Here is a 24,306-nt window from a genome sequence, read left to right as displayed (position 1 = left end):
TCTGTGTGGTCTTTTGTTATTCCATATAAATGTTAGGATAGTTTTTTCCATTTCAGAGAAAAATGTCATTGGAATTTTGATGGGGATTGCATTGAATCTGTAGATCACTTTGGGTAATATGGACATTTTCACAATGTTAATTCTTCCAATCCAAGAGCAGGAGATATCTTTCCATCTTTTTGTGTCCTCTTTAATTTCTCTCAACAGTGGTTTACAGTTCTCTTTGTACAGATTTTTCACATCCTTGGGTAACTTTATTCCCAAGTATTTAATTTTTTTGGTGGCTACTGTAAATGGGCAAGCTTTCTTGATTTCTTTTTCTGCATGTTCACTGGTGGAATATAGAAATGCTCCTGAATTTTGTGTGTTGATTTTGTATCCTGCAACTTCACTGAAATCATTGATCAACTCTAAGAGTTTTCTTGTAGAGGCTTTAGGCTGTTCAGTATATAGGATCAGATCAAATCTGAAGACAGTTTGACTTCATCTTTTCCAATCTGGACACCCTTTATATCCTTCTCTTCTCTGATTGCTCTGGCTAGTACTTCCAACACTATGTTGAATAGGAGTGGTGAGAGTGGGCATCGTTTTCTAGTTCCTGTTCTTAAGAGAAAAGCTTTCAGCTCTTCCCCATTCAAGATGATATTGACAGTGGGTTTATCATATATGGCGTTAATTGTGTTGAGATACTTTCTTTCTATACCTAGCTTGTAGAGAGTCTTTACCATGAATGAATGTTGAATTTTGTCAAGTCCTTTTTCAGTGTCTTTAGAGATGATCATATGGTTTTTGTCTTTGCTTTTATTAATGTGGTGTATCACATTTATTGATCTGAGTATGTTGAGCCAACCTTGCATCCCTGGGATGAATCTCACTTGATCATGATGTATAATTTTATGTATGTGTTGCTGTATTAGCTAGTATTTTATTGAGGATTTTTTGTGTCCATATTCATCAGGGATATTGGCCTGTAGTTTTCTATTTTTGATGCATCTTTGTCTCGTTTTGGTATCAGGGTGACATTTGATTCATAGAATGAGTTTGGGAGAATGGCCTGTGTTTCAATCTTTTGGTATAGTTTGTAGAGAATTGGTATCAGTTCCTCTTTGAAGGTTTGGTAGAACTCTGCAGTGAACCCGCCTGGTTCTGGGCTTTTCTTTGTTGGGAGCTTTCTGATAACAGCTTCAATCTCTTTTATTGTTATTGATCTGCTCAGATTTTCTATATCTTCTTGACTCAGTTTTGGTAATTTGTATGTGTCCAGAAATTTATCCATTTTCTCCAGATTTTCAAATTTATTGGCATATAGTTGTTTATAGGAGTCACTAATGATTCCTTGTATTTCTGAGGTATCAGTTGTAAAATCACTTTTTTCATTTCTAATTTTTGTTATATGGGTCTTCTCTCTTCTTTTCTTACTCAGCCTTGCTAAAGGTTTGCCAATTTTATTTATCTTTTCAAAAAAACAACTTTTTATTTCAGTGATCTTTCATATAATTTTTAGAGTTTCTATTTCATTTAGTTTTGCTCTGATCTTAATTATTTCTTTCTATCTACTAATTTTGGGTTTGGATTGTTCTTGTTTTTCTAGTTCTTAAAGGTAAAGTGTTAGGTTGTCTATTTGCCATCTTTTCATTCTTCTGAAGTAAGCATTTAATGTGATAAATTTCCCCTTATTACTGCTTTTGCAGTATCCCACAGGTTTTGGTATGATTCTTCATTATTTTCATTAGTTTCAAGAAATTTTTTGATTTTCTGTTTAATTTCTTCTTGGACCCATATGTCATTAAGTAGAATGTTGTTTAATTTCCATGTATTTGTATAGTTTCCAGAGTTTCATTTGTTATTGATTTCTAATTTTAATCCATTGTGATCTGAAAAAATACATGGAATAATTTCAATTGTTTTGAATTTGTTGAGACTTGATAGGTGACCTAATATGTGGTCTATCCCAGAGAATGTTCCATGAGCTGATGAGAAGAACAAATATTCTGAGGTTGTTGGATGGAATGTTCTGTAGATATCTGCCAAGTCCAATTGGTCTGAAGTGTTGTTTAGATCTTGTGTTTCTCTATTGATTTTTTGCTTAGCTGATCTGTCCAGTGTTGAGAGTGGGGTTTTCAGTTTGCATTCTTTTATATTGATCAAATTTTTGAAATCTCTTTTAAGAAAGCAGTTGTGAATAAGGAGTGTAAGGAGAAAACCTGTTATGAGAATGCTGTAAATAATCACAAGCTAAACAGCCACACCAGGCACATGACTAAGCAAGTCACAGAATGCCTGACACAATGACACATTTGGCAATAAAATGAACATGTATTTTATGAAACAAAGTTAAGTTAAATAGAAAAATACACCTTCTTTTATTCACAAGTACAGGAATGTAAGAAAAAAATCTAAGACTATGCATAAAAAAATGTATCCAGAAATACCAAAAAATATACTACTGACTGGTTTGGGTCATTAATCACTGAGGAATTTATATTTTTATTTTCCTAATTTTTCTTAAATAAATAATTTTAGAATTAAAAAAGTATAATAATTGCAAATATATACAGTATATATATGTATATACTTATAAATGCATATGTATATATAACTGTATATCAATATTTACACCTACATCTATACCTATATTTATATCTACATTATTTATATACACATATAAATAGAAGGGGGTAATATATACATTAGGACATCAGAGAGAAAACAAGGTTTTGCATAAATTTACAAAAAATGTCATACCTATTCAAATAATTATCAATTCACATGAATTTCTTAATATAATATTTTTCTAAACCATCAGTCTTATTTCTATGGATTTCACTCCCTGGGATATATCTGGGAGATAAAGGTTGAAGACCTTTGAGGATCCAAGGAAAAAGGTCAAAGGAAACTGTTCTATTTTATCAGTAAGCAGCAAGTACTACCACTTCCTGATTTCAGATTAGGGTCTCTAATTACAGACCAATAGATATATAAGGTTAAGGCTAATAACAAGTCAACCCAGGAGAGTAGCACATCAGAGGAGGGAAATCTCCAGGTCTACATAAAACCTCTCAGCAGTTTTGAAGACTCTCATGATCAGACGTACACCACGATTAGCTTGAATAGCCCAGAAGACCAAACTACTGACAGTGCACTTTCAACTGAGGCTGGGAAGTCAGTAATATATTCTAGAATAATTGCCATTAGAAGCGAGATCAATAAAAATAGTTTTTGATTCCAGGTACCTTTAGGTACCACAGAAATAAATATTTCGGTATTTCTTATTACTGCACCTGCTGCAGAAATATGTTATTGTTCTAGTTGGAAGAATCAAAGGAGAGGAGAGGACAGGACAGGGGAGGAGGATGTGTGTGTGTTTTATTCATGGTCCTGACATTTTTCTTGACCCAAGGGGTCTATGGCATGAGGAAAGTCAACCTCATCCCTGGGATATACAATAAGTGGCTCCCTATTAATTTATAAGTTGTTTTTTTGTTGTTAGGCCAAGGCCAAATAAAGGATATTCTAAATAATATCCTGACTTGAGGTGGGGGGCACAGGTGTACCCACACCCTCACCCAGAATGATTCTGGAATGTAAGGATGCAAGTTCTTACAGCAAAGGGGCCACTAAAATAGGGAGAAGACCACTTTCCCATTGCTACAAATTGAATGTTTGTGTCCTCCCAAATTCATACATTGAAATCTTAATCCCCGGTATGGCTTTGTTTGGAGACAGGGCCTCTAAGGAAGCAATTAAGGTTAAATGAGGTCATGAGAGTAGGCCCTGATCTGATGGGTGTCCTTACAAGAGGCGGCACACAGAGTTCTCACCCCCTCCCCCAACCCCCAAGTCATGCACCAAGGAAAGACTTCCTGTATTGGTATGTCTGATGCTGAGCAAATGCTGACTTATCTTTTAACAAGTGCTTGTTAAATGAATAAGTGAATGAATAAATGAAAATCTGCATAGAAATCACTGTTTTTGTGTCAATAGCAGAAAACAACTGAATGGTACATCTGGCCTGGAGCCCCAGCTGAATCCTCAAGTGAACATTCAAAGACCAGGAGAACATCATATCAAAGAACAAGAGGAGTTAATGAGCACAGCATAACAAAATTTAATTAAAGCTAATTGAAAAATATATGCATAAGAGCTTCCATTTAAAAAATTTCCCTTTTATTTTTTGAGTACAGCATGACATTTTTCTCTATTTGATTTCTGAAACATATTGGGCAAATTACAACATAAAGAGTTCTACCAACATTAAACATAACAGTAAAAAAAAAGTGCATTCAAACACAAAGGTGTTAACTAAACATGTATTCGAATACTAGATAATACAAAGCAAACAGGCATTCAAAAGCAACCTGAACAAAAAGAGAGCAAAGCCTATGATTTGACTTTCTAATGACTCCTTTAGTGGGAATGTTCTAAAGGATGCACATAAAGTAGTTTAGGAAGGTCAGCATCCTGCAAGGACAGATGCTGAGGCTGACTTTAGAGATTAGTTTTTATATGTTGCTATTACTATTATTATTTACTAAACCTTGTCAAGGAACAAAACTTCCTCTTTCTTCTGACCGTTGTGTTTTATTCTGGTGGGTCACAGAGTATTAGCTGCTATTTCTTCTGGTTGAATGAATATATCCTTCTACCTGTATTACATAAAATCAGATGCTTCCTAGGTTTTAGCCACCAGTAATTCCAGGTAACCATTTGTTTCTCAGTGTGCTATATGTTATGGTTTCAAATGGCGCCCAGGTGAAGCTGTTTTTCTCACCGATCTTGGAGCCAGCTAAGCAGAGCATTTGTCCAGACACTGTTGGTATTCCCTGAGCACTCTGCAACAGGCAGAAGGCTTTGCCTATTTGGAGCACATGAAGGGGCTTTATGCAGGTGATAATTCAATGTTCCAGCATATCTGAATTGGAGCTCTTGCCTGAGCAAGATGCTTTTTTGCATAGATACATATGCATTCACACACACACAGACCCCATATACACATATACACACTTGTGATTCTCTTATAAGCCTTATAAATATTCTAAACTAAAGACCTACAAAGAACAACTTTGAACAGGCATGCATTTTGCAAAGCCATGTACTAATTGATGTCCTGCAACTTAATTTTAGAGGCATAGAGTTCTAGGTGAAGATCATTTACACTTTTCTAAAGTCAACTTTCATGATAACAATTAAACAGGTTTCCATAAGGATGGAAATATTTCTGGGAAGCCTTTTCATTTGGACCTACTGATCTATTTCCTGCAATTTAATTCAACAAACATTTATTGAGTGTCTAATGTGTTCCAGGCACCACACTGAGTCATCTGCCTTCTGGTCTCCATGCATTCAGTGATGACACATGTACCTAAGGAGATCGTTAAGGCCAATGAACATAACCATTCTCTCCAGGCCGTGAAAGCCACCATCTTCTTTAAATGGATGTCCACCCCGCATCTCTTGGACAATTTAAAATAACAGCAGCTCCTGTCTTCACATCCTGGCTGAATGGCATTTTGTCCCCCAATGAATCAGTCTTCCTCTAATTCCTCACTGTGAATTCAGATCCTAATCCTCTTCTAGGATGCGGAATGCAGGTATCTCCGCGTTCTCTAATTTCACAGGAGAACTGATGCATTTTGAGTGGATAGTGTCACATAATATAATTGGAAGATCTTCCCATATAGAATCCTAATTAATCTTTTAAAAATATTACTTGCTGAACATGTTATGCTCTAATTTTTCTCCCTACAATTGTATAGCATGTTGTTCATCAGTAATTAACTTGGGGAATATTTTATTGGCAGGGATTAGAATTTTTTTAAAAGGTGAAAGAAATATGCATACTATTAACAGAAGCTATTGTGAGGGAAAATTGAGGTAAAAATGAATGAATTGTCTCAGAAAATTTGGCTTTGTCATGATAATTATTACAGTCTGCAGTGAAATACTTTTTAAAAATATGACTATTTTTAAAATAATAGGATTTGACATAACAGATAAATGATAATTTAGGATGAAAAAGTACTTACTTTTGTGCATTGATTCCATCAATTGCTTGAATCATCCTTTCATTCAATTCTTCTTCAAATCTTTTCTTTTGTGATTTAGTTCTATAGGAAAAAGGAAACATTATGGGTAAGAATATTATTACTAAAGTCAATATTAGGCCTATGTTTCTGTGATGTCAAAACCTCTGTTTAATTCTCTGAATAGAGTAAAAAAAAAAAAAAAAAGCAATAATCTAAGAGCAGCCTTTTCTCTACCGATTGAGTGACTTCACCAGAGTTTTTGGTACAGTGAAGGTATTGCTTTACCATTCACTAAGAGTGAAATGTACAAGGCACTAGAAAGAAACACCGAAAGATATGTGCCTGGTGCTTGAGATAAAAGAACTTTCTCTCTTAAGACATGCATTAGCCCTTGACTTGTTACCTTTAGAAATTTTATTTTATGACAGAACACACTGGCTCTAAAAATTCCCCTGCAAAAATTTGGTTTGGTTGACAAAATTGTCATTCCTTTTTCATATTTTCCTTGGTCCATTTTTGAGAATTTGCAGAACTACAGTCTTATTTTAGGCATAGCAAAGCTTAATCTTATGTATTTAAATGTTCTTCAGTTTTCACAGAAAACTCCATGTATACTCATATTTGCAGATCACTTAACTTGGTCTCGGAAGCAAATAATATTTAGCCATAATATAAGATGCCTTCTAAATAAATTATGACAAATAATAATAAGAGCTCGCCAAGGTTAATATAACAACTCACATGGCAATGATGTAAAGGAAAAAACTGCAGTAGCACCTATTTTTTAAAAGCTAAATATCTGGCTAGCCTGAACAAGTCTGTGCCTAAGACTTGGCTTAGGCAAGGCTTCTGTGTGTTCTGGTTGGTTAAATTACTAATTGAAAAGACCTTCTAATCTGGAATAAAAATAACACTTTTTTGAATTCGGAATTGCCTCCAGATACATATAACAATAGTGTTAAATATGCAAAGTCACATTTACTTGAAATTAAATCTCACAGAATTATCATTAATGAGAGGGACGGGTTTTCCAGTCCCACATCCTCTGTTGTGAACTGTGCCTCCATGTTCTGCCTTCTTTAAACAGGACGAGGGCAGTCTTGTTCAGAAAATAGAGCTATATTAAATGATCCACCTACAGTTATGGAACCAACTGAATTAAGGGACTTTTAGCATACCAAATTCCAGACTGTTTAAAGAAAGCAAATTAATTTTTATCCTTCTCAAAAAATCAGAGAACCTCCACAGTCGTCCAGTTTGGCTCACGCATTCTCAATTACAGGTGAGGAGTTACAAGAGATGGGACCCTTAATTTTATCTTTGTCAGTCCTATGTCTAGAATTGAGTTTCTTGACTTCAATTTGGTGGCTTTCTCTTTTGCAAAGTCTCACGAAGTCTAAGAAGAAATAGTGTAGGTGCTTTGAGGCTCACAGGAAAATGCAATTCTTTGGTATTATGTCCAGGGCTAACGATGGCACTGACTTTGCTAATCTGTTTTAACATCGGCTTAGATAATGCCTGTACAGAGCTCAATGCCATAAATGTGACACACTGAGTCATGTTATGCATCATGTGAATTCACTAATTATCTGGACAGCAATTCTTGACATAGACAGTTTTCTTGTCTCCGTAATTTTGTGACCTCTGCTATGGAGATAATAAAGTACTCTTGGGACTGATTATCTACCCAGCAGGAATTCTCGATTTGGCAGTCAGGGCTTTGTCCCCTTCATTCTCAGCATCACTGATTTTCCTGTCCTGTGCCTACCTCTGGACCCCACCACTGGCCTTCCCATTACTCTGGGCCCCTAATCCTTCCTTCCACTTTGTCTCCCTTCTTTCTCCCAAGCTCCTTTCCCAGACCTGCCCCTCCACCATGCCTGGGCTTTTATATCGAGGGAGGCATGGAGAGAGAGGGTCCTGTGACACCAGCTCCTGGGCCAGGCTGGAGGCTCAGAGAGGTTTTATAAGGTAGTCCACATTACAAAGCCAGGAAGTTCGAGGGAAGCCAGGGGAGTCTGACTCAAAAGCGGTGTTCTCTCCGTGAGGTCTTGAGGCTGCCAAAGACCAACAACCACAGAGAAAAGTGGAATAAATATGCAAGAAGCCCTTGGCAAGACAGAGGAGCAGTTAGGAGCACAGGTTTTGGAATCACAGAGCTTTGGCATAAATCCTGGCTTCTCCACCAGCCATGTGGCTCTGGGCATCTCCTAATCAGTTTCTTCCTTTCTAACATGATAATGGCAATAGGATCTGCCTCACAGTAACGCTGCAGGGATGAAATCTGATTTTCTATGGCCTGCTACGGATAAAAACGACAGCTTATTCTCATTGTCTTCCAGACAGCACTCATTCCAGAAGACACTGCCCCCATAATACTGGGGTTCCATGAGGCATTTCCTTCTGTAATTCCAATAAATAGACTCTTGCACCGCATTGCAGGGAGGAGGAGACGGATAACAGGAGAGATATTGAAGACAAAGTGGAAGGAAGTCCATGAAATGTTCATGGGTAGCAGCTAATAGATGTGCTGTCGTCTTGTGCTTTCTCAAGGTATCTCATGGGGTCCATAATATTCCTAAAATTAGCTTACGTTCTCTTAAATAGGGCATATGCCATTTAAAAACAACGCTTCAAAAGCCCAAGAACCCGATTATCCTCACAACATAAGGGCTCTAAGTGTTATATCTCAACGTTAAAATCTCGAATTTTACACAAAATACAAATTAGAGTTCATTACAACAAAGTCACACAGGAGGATTCTGGGATAGTGTGCACGACTGCCATACTTTGGAAGATAACAATCTAACTGTGTTTATTTTTATGGGGATACAATGCATTTTCTACAAGAAAATATGTTGGATCTCGTATTTTTCCTTTGTTTTTGTAAAATTAACAATACCTCCAATAAACTGATGTCTTTGTGGGGAAAGAAAGGCTGCTTTAACTTTCAAGCCCATGTCTTACATTAGTTATCCTAATGACCTCATATTGGTTTGGTTAACTCCCAAACCAATATTAAAATAAAACTCTGAGCCCCCAAAATAGAGAAACATGGGGGGGAAAGGGGTTAGTGCATATGATTTTATAGTGAATGGTGACAGGTGCACATGTACACATTTATGGGAAGTTTTTTTTTTTTTTCTTTTTTGATCAGGGTGGGTTGCCATTCATTTTGCTATAGAAAGGCTAGACTTTTCTTGCTTTTATCTTTAGGATTCAGTGCAACAATTTTAAGGCAATTCAATGTTTTACTACACATCAATATTAAGAACAGTCATTTTAAGAAAACAATTTAACAGTCTAAAGTGACTACCAGGTGGTGGTTTTTCCTTTCCCTCTCTTAATTCTAATAATAGACCATAATCCAAAAGCATTTTAATAGGGCTTTTCACAAGTAGCTGCTCTTTTAGAATTAGCCTTTGAAATTACTATAATTGATGATAATTACTTTCAGAAATAAATTAAAAGCAATAAGCTTTCAAAAATTAGATAGTCAAAGATATACTATACCTTAAGGTGCGATTTTGAAAATTATGCTGACCCATTGGTACATCCTGTATTAAAAAAAAAAAAAGGTTATTCGTTGCCAAAAACATGTTTCAAGAAGAATGGTGCTGAAAGAAGTGTTTTCCAAGCTAGCCGCAGTAACGCCATTCCGCAAGGCCAAGAAATTCATAAAGGGGTGTGCGAGGTAGACTGATTTAGCTTATGCCATTTTTACTGTTTGAAAAGTGTTCTTGTTTAAAAGCCCCCCCAACACCTGTGGTGAAAATTGAAGGTTAAAAATTGTGCTGTACTTAGAAAAATTTTAAGTTCTGCCTGCCTTTGCTGTTTCCCACCTATGCTGTCTCTGACTGATAACACCAAGAGCTGTATCTGGATGTATCTAGACAACCTAAGGAAGAAACCGCCCTGTGAAAGTTTTTGCTGCCCCTAAGTGATTAACTCGCTTCTTTCAGCTTCTGTTATCAGCTTGCACTAGGCCTCCCAGAGCAGTTTCCAGGGCGCCCTTCAGCTGTTTCAAGAACTCCCACATGACCCGCGCTTTTTCCCTGGCTTTGTTTAAACCGACCAATTACCTTGCTTCTCGCTTCTGTACCCGCGCTTTTTGCTATAAAACAAGCTCAAAAACTCTGCTCGGCGCGCCAGTCCACCGAGAGACTGAGCCGCCCGGGTACCCGTGTATTCAATAAAACCTCTTGCTAATTGCATCCGAAGCCGTGGTCTCGTTGTTCCTTGGGAGGGTCTCTCCTGACTGAGTGATTGCCCAAATCAGGCGTCTCTCATTTGGGGGCTCGTCCGGGATCAGACCCCCACCCAGGGACCACCGACCCACCAACGGGAGGTAAGCTGGCCAGCGATCGCTCCGTGTCTCGTTTCTGTGTCTGACTCCGTAACTCTGACTGTCCCTCTGAGTGCGCGCATTTTGGTTTCAGTTTGTTCCGGGCTGATCGCTCTGGGAGCGACGTGTGAGTAGCGAACAGACGTGTTCGGGGGCTCACCGCCCGGTAATCCTGGGAGACGTCCCAGGATCAGGGGAGGACCAGGGACGCCTGGTGGACCCCTCAGGAGAGGATCATTATGTTCTGATCCCACTGCCGCGTCTAGAGAGGCGCGCTCTGCCATCTGACTCCTTCTTTTGTCTCTACGCTACTCGATCTCGCCGCCGTTTCTGGTTTCTTTTTGTTTTGTTCCTGATAGGCCTCTGTGTCGTGGTCCCTCTCTTCGAAATGGGACAAAATAACTCTACCCCTCTCTCCCTCACTCTAGATCACTGGAGGGACGTAAGAGCAAGGGCTCACAATCTGTCCGTGAAAATCAGAAAGGGAAAATGGCGGACCTTTTGTTCCTCCGAGTGGCCCACGTTCGGTGTCGGGTGGCCGCCGGAAGGAACTTTTAATGTTTCTGTTATTTCCGCAGTTAAAAGGATTGTCTTTCAGGAAATCGGGGGACACCCGGACCAAGTTCCATATATCGTGGTGTGGCAAGACCTCGCCCAGAGTCCCCCGCCATGGATGCCGCCCTCCGTCAAGGTCGCTGTCGTCTCCAGTCCAGAGAGGCCATCCGCTCCTCCCCGACCCCCCATCTACCCGGCAACAGACGACTTGCTCCTTCTCTCTGAGCCCCCGCCCTATCCGGCAGCCCTGCCACCTCCTCTGGCCCCTCAGGCGGTCGGACCGGCGCCGGGCCAGGCGCCCGATATTTCCGATCCTGAGGGACCAGCCGCGGGGACCAGGAGTCGCCGTGCCCGCAGTCCGGCAGACGACTCGGGTCCTGACTCCACTGTGATTTTACCCCTCCGAGCCATAGGACCCCCAGCCGAGCCCAACGGCCTAGTCCCTCTGCAATATTGGCCTTTCTCTTCAGCAGATCTTTATAATTGGAAATCTAATCATCCTTCTTTTTCTGAAAATCCAGCAGGACTCACGGGGCTCCTTGAGTCTCTTATGTTTTCTCATCAGCCCACCTGGGACGATTGCCAACAGCTCCTACAGATTCTCTTCACCACGGAGGAACGAGAAAGGATTCTCCTTGAGGCCCGCAAGAATGTCCTGGGGGACAACGGGGCCCCTACTCAACTCGACAACCTCATTAATGAGGCCTTCCCCCTCAATCGACCTCAGTGGGACTACAACACAGCCGCAGGTAGGGAGCGTCTCCTGGTCTACCGCCGGACTCTAGTGGCAGGTCTCAAAGGGGCAGCTCGGCGCCCCACCAATTTGGCTAAGGTAAGAGAGGTCTTACAAGGACCGGCAGAACCCCCTTCGGTTTTCTTAGAACGCCTAATGGAGGCCTATAGGAGATACACTCCGTTTGAGCCCTCTTCTGAGGGGCAGCAGGCTGCAGTTGCCATGGCCTTCATCGGACAGTCAGCCCCAGATATTAAAAAAAAAGTTACAGAGGCTAGAGGGGCTCCAAGATTATTCCTTGCAAGATTTAGTGAGGGAGGCAGAAAAAGTGTACCACAAAAGGGAGACAGAAGAAGAAAGACAAGAAAGAGAAAAAAAAGAGGCAGAAGAGAGAGAAAGGCGGCGCGATAAGCGCCAAGAAAAAAACTTGACTAGGATTTTGGCCGCAGTGATAAGTGAAAAAGGTTCTAGAGATAGGCAGACAGGGAATTTGAGCAACCAGGCAAAAAAGACACCTAGGGATAAAAGATCTCCTCTGGACAAAGACCAGTGCGCATACTGTAAAGAAAAGGGTCACTGGGCAAGAGAATGTCCCCGAAAAAAAAAACGTCAGAGAAGCCAAAGTTCTGTCCCTAGATGACTAGGGGAGTCAAGGTTCGGACCCCCTCCCCGAACCCAGGATAACGCTGACTGTGGAGGGGACTCCCATTGAGTTCCTGGTCGATACCGGGGCTGAACATTCAGTTTTGACCCAACCCCTGGGAAGGGTAGGGTCCAGACGGACAGTCGTACAAGGAGCAACAGGGAGCAAAGTCTACCCCTGGACCACAAAGAGACTTTTAAAGGCTGGACATAAACAGGTGACCCACTCCTTTCTGGTCATACCCGAGTGCCCCGCCCCTTTGTTGGGTAGGGACCTCTTAACCAAACTAAAGGCCCAGATCCAGTTTTCTGCTGAGGGCCCACAAGTAACATGGGAAGACCGCCCTACACTGTGCCTGACCCTGAACCTAGAAGAAGAATACCGGCTACATGAAAAGCCAGGTCCCTCCTCTATCGACCCATCCTGGCTCCAACTTTTTCCCACTGTATGGGCAGAGAGGGCAGGCATGGGACTGGCCAATCAAGTCCCACCAGTGGTAGTGGAACTAAGATCAGGTGCCTCACCGGTGGCTGTTCGACAATATCCAATGAGCAAGGAAGCCCGGGAAGGTATCAGACCCCACATCCAGAGGTTTTTAGACCTAGGGGTCTTGGTGCCCTGTCAATCGCCCTGGAATACCCCTCTACTACCTGTAAAAAAGCCAGGGACCAATGACTATCGGCCAGTCCAAGACCTGAGAGAAATTAATAAAAGGGTACAGGATATTCATCCCACCGTCCCAAACCCTTACAGCCTTCTGAGTTCCCTTCCGCCCAGCCTCACTTGGTATTCAGTCTTAGATCTCAAGGATGCCTTTTTCTGCCTCAAGCTACACCCCAGCAGCCAGCCGCTATTCGCGTTCGAGTGGAAAGACCCAGAAAAAGGTAACACAGGTCAGTTGACCTGGACACGGCTGCCCCAAGGGTTCAAGAACTCTCCCACTCTCTTCGACGAGGCCCTCCACCGAGATTTGGCCCCCTTTAGGGCCCTCAACCCTCAGGTAGTGCTACTCCAATATGTAGACGACCTCTTGGTGGCAGCCCCCACATATAGAGACTGCAAAGAAGGGACACAGAAGCTCCTACAGGAATTGAGTAAATTAGGGTACCGGGTATCGGCTAAAAAGGCCCAGCTCTGCCAAAGAGAGGTCACCTATCTGGGGTACCTACTCAGGGGGGGAAAAAGATGGCTGACCCCGGCCCGAAAGGCTACTGTTATGAAGATCCCCGCTCCCACGACCCCCAGACAGGTCCGTGAATTTCTGGGCACTGCAGGATTCTGCAGGCTCTGGATCCCTGGGTTTGCTTCCATAGCTGCACCCCTGTATCCCTTAACAAAGGAAAGCATCCCTTTTACCTGGACTGAGGAACATCAGAAAGCTTTTGACCACATAAAAAAAGCCTTGCTGTCAGCCCCCGCTTTGGCCCTCCCAGACCTCACCAAACCATTTACTCTATACGTAGATGAGAGGGCCGGTGTGGCCCGGGGAGTGCTTACTCAGACTTTAGGACCCTGGCGGCGGCCAGTAGCTTACCTATCAAAAAAATTGGATCCGGTGGCTAGCGGGTGGCCAACCTGCCTGAAAGCGGTTGCAGCCGTGGCACTCCTTCTCAAGGACGCTGATAAGTTAACCTTGGGACAGAATGTGACTGTGATTGCTTCCCATAGCCTCGAAAGCATTGTGCGGCAGCCCCCCGACCGGTGGATGACCAATGCCAGGATGACTCATTACCAGAGCCTGCTGCTAAATGAAAGGATATCGTTTGCACCCCCTGCCGTCCTGAACCCAGCTACCCTCCTACCAGTCGAGTCGGAAGCCACCCCAGTACACAGGTGCTCAGAGATCCTCGCCGAAGAAACTGGAACTCGACGAGACCTGAAGGACCAGCCATTGCCCGGGGTGCCAGCCTGGTATACGGACGGTAGCAGTTTCATCGCGGAGGGTAAACGGAGAGCAGGGGCCGCCATCGTAGATGGCAAGCGGACGGTGTGGACAAGCAGCCTGCCAGAAGGTACGTCAGCCCAGAAGGCCGAACTAGTGGCTTTGACGCAGGCACTACGCCTGGCCGAAGGAAAAAACATCAACATCTACACCGACAGCAGGTATGCTTTTGCCACTGCTCACATTCACGGGGCAATATATAAACAGAGGGGGTTGCTCACTTCTGCGGGAAAAGACATTAAAAACAAGGAAGAAATTTTGGCCCTGCTAGAGGCCATTCACCTCCCTAAGCGGGTCGCCATTATCCACTGCCCCGGCCACCAGAGGGGAAATGACCCTGTGGCCACCGGGAACCGGAGGGCCGACGAGGCTGCAAAACAAGCCGCCCTGTCGACCAGAGTGCTGGCAGAAACTACAAAACCTCAAGAGCTAATCGAACCCGCCCAGGTTAAGGCCGAGCCAAGAGAGCTCACCCCTGATCGGGGGAAAGAATTTATTCAGCGGTTGCATCAGTTGACACACTTAGGACCAGAAAAGCTTCTCCAATTAGTAAACCGCACCAGCCTCCTCATCCCGAACCTCCAGTCTGTAGTTCGCGAGGTCACCAGTCGGTGTCAGGCTTGTGTCATGACTAATGCGGTCCCAACCTACCGAGAGATCGGAAAGAGACAACGAGGAGATCGACCCGGCGTGTACTGGGAGGTAGACTTCACAGAGGTAAAGCCTGGCCGGTATGGAAACAGGTATCTGCTGGTATTCATAGACACTTTTTCCGGATGGGTAGAAGCTTTTCCTACCAAAACTGAAACGGCCCTGACCGTCTGCAAAAAGATATTAGAGGAAATTCTACCCCGCTTCGGGATCCCTAAGGTACTCGGGTCAGACAATGGCCCAGCCTTTGTTGCTCAGATAAGTCAGGGACTGGCCACTCAACTGGGGATAAATTGGAAGTTACACTGTGCGTATAGACCCCAGAGCTCAGGTCAGGTAGAAAGAATGAACAGGACAATCAAAGAGACCTTAACCAAATTAGCCTTAGAGACCGGTGGAAAAGACTGGGTGGCCCTCCTTCCCTTAGCGCTGCTCAGAGCCAGGAATACCCCTGGCCAGTTTGGTCTAACTCCTTATGAAATTCTCTATGGGGGACCGCCCCCCATACTCGAGTCTGGAGGGACATTGAGTCCCGATGATAATTTTCTCCCTGTCTTATTTACTCATTTAAAGGCTTTAGAAGTTGTGAAGACCCAGATCTGGGACCAGATCAAGGAGGTGTACAAGCCCGGTACCGTGACAATCCCCCACCCGTTCCAGGTCGGAGACCGAGTGCTTGTTAGACGCCACCGACCCAGCAGCCTTGAGCCTCGGTGGAAAGGCCCGTACCTGGTGTTGCTGACCACTCCGACCGCAGTAAAAGTCGACGGTATTGCTGCCTGGGTCCATGCTTCTCACCTCAAGCCTGCACCACCCTCGGCACCAGATGAGTCTTGGGAGCTGGAAAAGACTGATCATCCTCTTAAGCTGCGTTTTCGGCGGCGGCAGAACGAGTTGGAGTGAAAACCCTCACCAGCCTGTGACCCTCACCTGGCAGGTACTGTCCCAAACTGGGAACGTTGTCTGGAAGACAGAGAAAGTCCAGCCCCCTTGGACTTGGTGGCCCATTCTTACACCTGATGTATGTGCCCTGGCGGCCGGTCTTGAGTCCTGGGATATCCCAGAAACCGATGTATCAACCTCTAAGAGAGTCAGACCCCCTGACTCAAACTATGAGAGCGCTTATAGACAGATCACCTGGGGAGCCATAGGATGCAGCTACCCTAAGGCTAGGACCAGAATGGCAAGTTCCACCTTCTACGTGTGTCCCCGGGATGGCCGGTCCCGTTCAGAAGCTAAAAGGTGTGGAGGGTTAGAATCCCTGTATTGTAAAGAATGGAGTTGTGAAACCACGGGGACTGTTTATTGGCAACCTACGTCCTCCTGGGACCTCATAACTGTAAAATGGAATGGCACAGAGCGATCATGGGGTGCCCTACTGGCAACCTGTGAAAAAACCGGCTGGTGTAACCCCCTTAAAATAAATTTCACAGAACAAGGACGGCAATCCAAAGAGTGGATAATAGGAAAAACCTGGGGATTGGGATTCTATGTGTCTGGATATCCAGGCGTACAGTTGACCATTCGGTTAGAGATCACCAGCAAGCCAGCTGAGACAGTGGGCCCCAACTCTGTCCTTGCGAAACAAGGACCCCCTAACAAAAACCCCCCTTCCCCAACGAGGGAAGCGCCGCCCATCTCTCAACCCTCGGCGGCTCCTAGCCAAGTCCCCACGGTACTGGAGGAAAGTGTTGTCCTGAACACTCTGTCTCCAACCACGGGCGACAGACCCTTTGGCCTTGTGAGGGGGGCCTTCCTAGCCTTAAATGCTACCGACCCAGACGCCACGAAGTCTTGCTGGCTCTGTTTGGCCTTGGGTCCCCCTTATTATGAAGGAGTTGCCTCCTTAGGAGGGGCCTTCACTTATACCTCCAACTATACCCAGTGCCGCTGGGAGGGCCAAGGAAAGCTTACCCTCACTGAGGTCTCAGGACACGGGTCGTGCATAGGAACGGTGCCCTCTACCCATCAGCATCTTTGCAATCAGACCCTATCCATCAACTCCTCCACGAACCATCAGTACTTGCTCCCCACCAACCATAGCTGGTGGGCCTGCAGCACCGGCCTCACCCCCTGCCTCTCCACCTCAGTTTTTAATCAGTCTAAAGATTTCTGTATCCTGATCCAGCTGGTCCCTCGCATCTATTACCATTCTGAAGAAACTTTGTTGCAGGCCTATGACGATCCTCACCCCAGGGTTAAAAGAGAGCCTGTCTCACTTACCCTAGCTGTTCTTCTGGGGTTGGGGGTCGCAGCAGGTATAGGTACTGGCGCATCCGCCCTAGTTAAAGGGCCCATAGACCTCCAACAAGGCCTAACCAGCCTCCAGACCGCCATGGATACTGACCTCCGGGTCCTCCAGGACTCAATCAGCAAGCTGGAGGACTCGCTGACTTCCCTATCGGAGGTAGTACTCCAAAATAGAAGAGGCCTTGACCTACTGTTTCTAAAAGAAGGAGGCCTCTGCGCGGCCCTAAAAGAAGAGTGCTGTTTTTATGTAGACCACTCAGGTGTGGTGCGAGACTCCATGAGAAAACTCAAAGAGAGACTAGATAAAAGACAGTTGGAGCGCCAGAAAAACCAAAACTGGTATGAAGGGTGGTTCAATAGCTCCCCTTGGTTCACTACCCTCCTATCAACCATCGCCGGGCCCCTATTGCTCCTCCTTCTGTTGTTCACCCTCGGGCCCTGCATCATCAATAGGTTAGTCCAGTTCATCAATGACAGGGTAAGTGCAGTAAAAATTCTGGTCCTTAGACAAAAGTATCAGACCCTAGACAACGAAGACAACCTCTAAATTCGCTCTAAGATTAGAGCTTCCCACAAGAGAAATGGGGGAATGAAAGAAGTGTTTTCCAAGCTAGCCGCAGTAACGCCATTCCGCAAGGCCAAGAAATTCATAAAGGGGTGTGCGAGGTAGACTGATTTAGCTTATGCCATTTTTACTGTTTGAAAAGTGTTCTTGTTTAAAAGCCCCCCCAACACCTGTGGTGAAAATTGAAGGTTAAAAATTGTGCTGTACTTAGAAAAATTTTAAGTTCTGCCTGCCTTTGCTGTTTCCCACCTATGCTGTCTCTGACTGATAACACCAAGAGCTGTATCTGGATGTATCTAGACAACCTAAGGAAGAAACCGCCCTGTGAAAGTTTTTGCTGCCCCTAAGTGATTAACTCGCTTCTTTCAGCTTCTGTTATCAGCTTGCACTAGGCCTCCCAGAGCAGTTTCCAGGGCGCCCTTCAGCTGTTTCAAGAACTCCCACATGACCCGCGCTTTTTCCCTGGCTTTGTTTAAACCGACCAATTACCTTGCTTCTCGCTTCTGTACCCGCGCTTTTTGCTATAAAACAAGCTCAAAAACTCTGCTCGGCGCGCCAGTCCACCGAGAGACTGAGCCGCCCGGGTACCCGTGTATTCAATAAAACCTCTTGCTAATTGCATCCGAAGCCGTGGTCTCGTTGTTCCTTGGGAGGGTCTCTCCTGACTGAGTGATTGCCCAAATCAGGCGTCTCTCAGTGCAATAATAATAGTGCATAACATATTTCTTCTTTTGTCATAAAAAGTGTCATTTAGATAGCAAACAATTACTCATGTAGAGTAAGAGCTCAGTCATAAATGGAGAGAGTAGCAGTTGAGAACTCACTGCTAAATGTTTGATAATACACTTTAAAAATAAAGATCCACTTTTACACATTTGTGGTATAGATAAAAATAAAAGTTGGAACAAAGGGGCTCTGGAGTAACCTCTGTTTGCTGCTTTGATCTCCATAGTTAGATCAGGAAGTGTATTTAGCCTAGGGAAAGGTAAGGTATTTCCTTAAAAAGTAATTGAACTCCAAGTTTTATTGCCTACAGTAAAATAATGCACTATTCAGCAGCTCTATCAATGTTGAATGAAGATTCAATGGAGTTCTGCATAGGGGATTAGATGAAAGAAATAATTTTGGGGGGATGACAATTGTTCACTCCTGGAATGTATCACTAAGAACTATGATGGAATCTTTCTGAAAATGAGTAAGAGACACAGCTAAGTAAAAGTGGTATGGACTTAATAAGCTAACCAAAGCCTTGGGACTTTCTTAAGATATCCTATATTGCTGCTAAGACAATATAAGCCTCCACTTTGAGCCATCATAACAGCTGAGACCAGATGGTTAAGAAAATTGAGTTCACTCAAGAGGTCTTCTGATTTTTATAAACAACTTCCAGAAGCTCAAAGCACTTAAAAGTTCCAACTCTATCTTGAATGGGTCATCTTCAATAACACATAACAACACATTAAAGTCAGACCAAAATCATTGCTGCAGTTCCATGCTAAAATAAGGGAGATAGTCACTCTAAGTCTTAGGACAATAAAGACTGATAAATAAACAATCACAACAACAACACGACTAGAAAAGTAAGACTTTTCCCCCCATAGATGTACATAAGAAATAACATAGAAAACTGCATTCAGATATTTACATATGATTCTTATTTCTTAAAACCCGACCATCAACCAACAAATTTTAGTGCATAATAAATCTCAGTGAGAAATGTAGTTATTTGCCATTAGCACTAAGAATAAATGCAGTACTGAGGCGAAGTTGTCCAAATCATTATTTTTATAAGAGCGACAGAAGTATTGACTTCATTGGCAATTGGATACAAAAGTCTTAGGATGCTTTTCCTCCAACATGTCTAAATGCTGACAGCTCCAGATGCCCCAGGCCTCCCTCCCTTGGTCCCTCTCTCCCTGATGATTTCTTCCAGTTTCACAGCTTCAAATATCAAATATCACCTAAAACCCGCTGACTCTCACATTCACATCTTCAGCTTGGACCTTGCCCCTCAGCTCTACAGTTGCACACCCAACTGACCAATTCCTATCTACACTTAGACATCAGATGTGCATTAGCAAAGTCTTGATTTTTCCATCGTAAATAACCCGACTTCCCCCTTTTATTTGTCATCTCAATTAATGACGTCACCATTCTCCCAGCTATGGAGTCTAAACAGTTTGGGTTTATCTCTGTTCCTCACCTTCACGCACATCCAATCCATCGCTGTGTCTTATTTGTTCTGCTTTCTAATTAGACCCTGCATTTGCTTCCCACTGCTTCCACTGCTAAAATCTTAGCATAAGAGGGCATCATTCTCGCTGGGGACCCCTGCACTCTTGCTCCATTACTCCAAGGCATGAAGTATAGCATGCTCCATCCTTGCTTAAGAACCTCTAGTGACTTCCCACTACACTTAGAATGAAATGAAGACTTTTCCCCTTAGCACATCTTTCTGCTCATGACGACCTCCTGCTCCAGCCATACCACCCTCCTCTTTGCCCCAGAAGACATGACATCCATTTCCATTTTAGGGCTACTAAATCTGCTCCTCTCCCACCTCTTCTTTCAATTTACCCCTGTCTTGCTCTGAGACTTCCCCAGCTGTCCTACCCACAGCAGCCATCCCATCCCCTCCCAACAGCATTGCTCCACGTGATCTTCATCATGGCCCTCACCAGCACCTGAAACAACCTTGTTCATGTATTTGTTTTTCTACTTATGGTCTCTCTCTTCCCCTTAGGATGCAAACTCTAGCACTTGTCCTGGTAGTCTCTCTTGCGGACAGTCTGATGGGTCACTAGTTGAAAAAAGATCAAGAGAAGTTGGGAGAGGTGATATAACTAAGCCAAAGCAAGAATGCTGAGCCCCTACCTGCTGGGCTTGGGAGTGTCTCTGTAAGACACTGGAAGGTGTGGGGCACAGGCAGACTGGAAAACTTCACTTTCACCTGACAACCTGGCATTTTTTTTCCTTATCAACCGATGAGAATTATGTAACTTTATATTTTTGAAATCTCAACTGCATCCCTAATAATGTTAATGCCATTACACATGAACATTACTCAGAGACAGTTTTAAAATCTATTGATACTATTGGGATCATTCTAAGTGCTTAGCTGTATTTACTCTTCTCTCTTCCTCTGGGTCTTCCTACTTTGTGTCTCCATTTCAGCCACCTTCCTGCACATGTCCCTTTCATAAGAAGCTTCAGAACTTTATTGTACGTTGGAAGCTGGAATGGCGTGAATGATGGACTATGACAATAGGATGCGTGAGGCTCCTGACGCAGCCTGAACACGTGGGCCATGAAAAGGCAGTCTTGATGATGCTACACAAACTTCTTTAGTTGTCTTTTTATTAAGATGTGCAAGGCTTTCTACTGCATGATAGAAAAAAACTCAATTAAAAAAATAGTTCTGTTTGACATGATGATTTCCATTCCTCTGGGTCTATTCCCAGCAGTGGGATAGCTGGGCCATATGGCAGATCTATCTGCAATTGTTTGAGGAACCTCCATATCATTTTCCATAAAGGCTGCACCATTTTGCAGTCCCACCAACAGTGTATGAGGGTTCCTTTTTCTCTGCAACCTCGCCAGCATTTATCATTCTCAGTCTTTTGGATATTAGCCATCCTAACTGGAGTGCGACGGCATCTCAGGAATACTATTCTGCTATAAAAAAGAATGAAATCCTACCATGTGCAGCAACGTGAATGGACTTAGAGAAACCTATATTAAGTGAAATAGTCAGGCACAGAAAGAGAAATGCCACATATTCTCACTTATTTGTGGGAGCTAAAAATAAATAAATAAATAAATATACAAACACACAGTGGTGGGGGAGGAAGACACAACAATCACAATTCTTTGAACTTGTTAAGAAAAGTGAGTGAACAGATATGATGTTGGTGGCAGGGAGTGGGGACAGGGAGGAGAGAAAGAGGAATTGGTAAAGGGACATGAAAATCAACTACGTTATATATTGATTTTTTTTTTTTTTTTGGTGGCTGACCAGAACCTTTGACCTTGGTGCTACCAGTCTGTGCTCTAACCAAATGAGCCAACCAGCCAGCCTATATATTGATAAATTTAAAAAAAAAATAGTTCTGTTGTATTCAGTCACCACTATCAGTGTGAACAACACTGTCTGGGGTTGTAAAGTGAGACTGCAAAGTCACTCTAGGTGAGAACCCTTAGCAGAGTGGGCTTGGAGCTCACCCCTCCCCTGCAGCTGCTTACGAGGGCCTCTCTGAGAGGAAGAGGTGGCGACCTTGCTTCGCTGCCAACCACAGTTACTTGGGCAGGAGATGCCCGGCCTTTGCTTGGGGACCTAGCTGTCTTCAGGTGCTCCGGAGGTGCGGGGAGGGCGTACCGTGGTGCTGATCTTGCCGTTCTCTGTGGTCATGCTATCTCTGTGGTGCAGGTGTGCAAAGGGCTTGGCTGCCCCCCAGGACTCCAGGTACCGGGTCATGCGGACGGAGGCCCTCATCTTGGCTCCGTCAAGGGTGTGGCGAGGTCTGAAGAGGTGCTGGGGACTCCGTCGCTCTCCCTGGGGGCGAGAAAGAAAGTATTACACCTGGTGCCCCACCTGTCTGCACCTTATCCTTCCTGCTCCAGCCTCACTCCACTACGCTGGCTCCTCTCATCCTGCCTGCATTCTCTCCCTCTGGCTTTGCCATCACTCCGGTGCCTCTGGGCAACAAGCTATTTGAGTTGAGGGATTTTTTTTTTTTTTTTTGTCTTTTTCATGACCAGCACTCAGCCAGTGAGTGCACTGGCCAGTCCTATATAGGATCCGAACCCGCGGCGGGAGGGTCGCTGTGCTCCCAGCGCCACACTCTCCCGAGTGCACCACGGGCTCGGCCCGAGTTGAGTGATTTTTTCCAGATAGAAAAACTCACTTGTAACTAAAACTTACAATTGTATTTGAACTGTAATTGAAAAAGTAATAGCCATGTTAATGGATATTTTTATAAATTAAATTTTTAAACAGAATATGCTCATCTGTTTTTAACTTTTTCTTGACAGCTGTGTTTTTCTAAAGTGACAGCGCTAGGGGATTTGGGGCTATTTTTGAGCTAAGTGGCCTCACATCCCTGTTTTGGTTTTCTTTGCCTGAACATAATGTTCTCTGCACACATTTGTTTTCTTTTTTGCTCCTCCCTACATCCCCCCACAGTCTATCGATCAGTCGTCAGCTAGTTGGAAGTTTGTCTGCAAAGGTGAAACTGGGGTTTCAGGGACGCTACCTTAAAGGCACACAAACTTGATCTTGTTGATTTTGTGATAATGGTTTTCACAGTTCAGAGGTCTTTTCTGCTGATATTTGCACCATTTACCAGCAGTGTGATTTGGGGAGAGTTCCATAACCTCTCAGAGCTTCAGATCCTTAATCCGTAAAGAGCAATAATACCCACTTGGCAAGTATCTGAAGACTTAAAAAAAATGAGAGCTCTTAACCCCTTGATCTGGCCTGATATGCAGTGTGGACAGAATAAGAGGCAGTGACCTACTATTTGTATGGGTTGGATAGTCTTCCAGCTGATGAAGGCTTTCATTGCATGGAAGTCAGTTATGTCTGTGCATACACACAAACTCACACAAATGTATATGTGGTATTTATTTGTTAATTTTAAAATATTTCTTCTTTTTTCTTATATGCTCATCCTATTTCATCCATTAGATTTTTATCTTCTGAAGGCCTGAGCAAAATCTTTTCTCTTCATTTAATTTTCTAACTGACAGCTGTCAAAGCTGTGCTCACTGAGAGCCTTCTGGAAGTGGCGTCCACCAACATATATCCGCTCACATCAGCTAACACGTACAACAACCCAAACCAGCAGCCTGCACCAGGACCCTCGTCATACAGACAAGCATCACATTTCAACTGTTTCTTTAATAACTATTTGAGTTATTACAAAGTATCTTCCATAATTAAACCTCCATTTGCATTTAAAATCATTTTAGAGGCAAAGACTAGCAAAGAATTACAGTGACTCGACCAAAAACACTTATCTTCTTCCGTTTTAATCACAGAAATAATAGGCTAATCATAGACTATACTGACCTTGGGGTTGATTACAAAGTAGGTTTTCACCAGGTGCTGTTTTAAATATGGGTCCCTGATGTCACCATCTCCTTCCTCCACTTTATAGGCTCCGTTCAAGTGCTCCAGGGTGACGGAAGAAATGTGAACACGACTGAAATTCCATTTTAAAACAACAGTCAAGATAAAAAGGGTAATGTGAAGAAAGATGTTCTCTCTGTGATTTCAGAAATAATTTCTGCCTCCAATAAAGGAATATCTACATGTTCTAGGGAAAATGGACAGTAATTAATGTTTACATTCTATTGATCATTGCTTTGAAAAGATGCACACCGGGGTCATGAGCTACTAATATTTGTAGCTTCTCTGCACTCACGGAAACCTGCATGGTGGGGGAGGTAAATTACAGCAAATGAATTTCATCTTACTGAGTTTTTGCATGTGGAAATATCTGTCTGTTGAAACTCATGTCAAGGGCATTTTAGGAAACATGCTGATCTGCAGAAAAGTATGGATTTTCTTTCACAATTCCTCCTTTTATGCTTCT

General features: G+C 43.4%; 1 protein-coding gene across 1 annotated transcript in view; it reads right to left on the bottom strand.

The window, feature by feature from the left end:
- The window catches only part of ADCY2 (adenylate cyclase 2), a 395,282-nt gene that overhangs the window by 94,368 nt on the left and 276,608 nt on the right, over window positions 1–24,306 (bottom strand). Inside the window, exons 9-12 of the mRNA XM_063086882.1 lie at window positions 23,781–23,913; window positions 22,086–22,262; window positions 9,540–9,583; window positions 6,027–6,107 (exon numbers count right to left, since the gene is read on the bottom strand). Of these exons, the coding sequence (XP_062942952.1) occupies window positions 6,027–6,107; window positions 9,540–9,583; window positions 22,086–22,262; window positions 23,781–23,913 (435 nt within the window). The remainder of the gene's footprint in view (window positions 1–6,026; window positions 6,108–9,539; window positions 9,584–22,085; window positions 22,263–23,780; window positions 23,914–24,306) is intronic.

This window comes from Cynocephalus volans, chromosome 2, assembly GCF_027409185.1.
Source record: "Cynocephalus volans isolate mCynVol1 chromosome 2, mCynVol1.pri, whole genome shotgun sequence".
In the NCBI taxonomy this organism is placed as follows: Eukaryota; Metazoa; Chordata; class Mammalia; order Dermoptera; family Cynocephalidae; genus Cynocephalus; species Cynocephalus volans.
The sequence above is the reverse complement of the archived record's forward strand: the minus strand, read 5'-3'. Positions and strand labels throughout refer to the sequence as shown.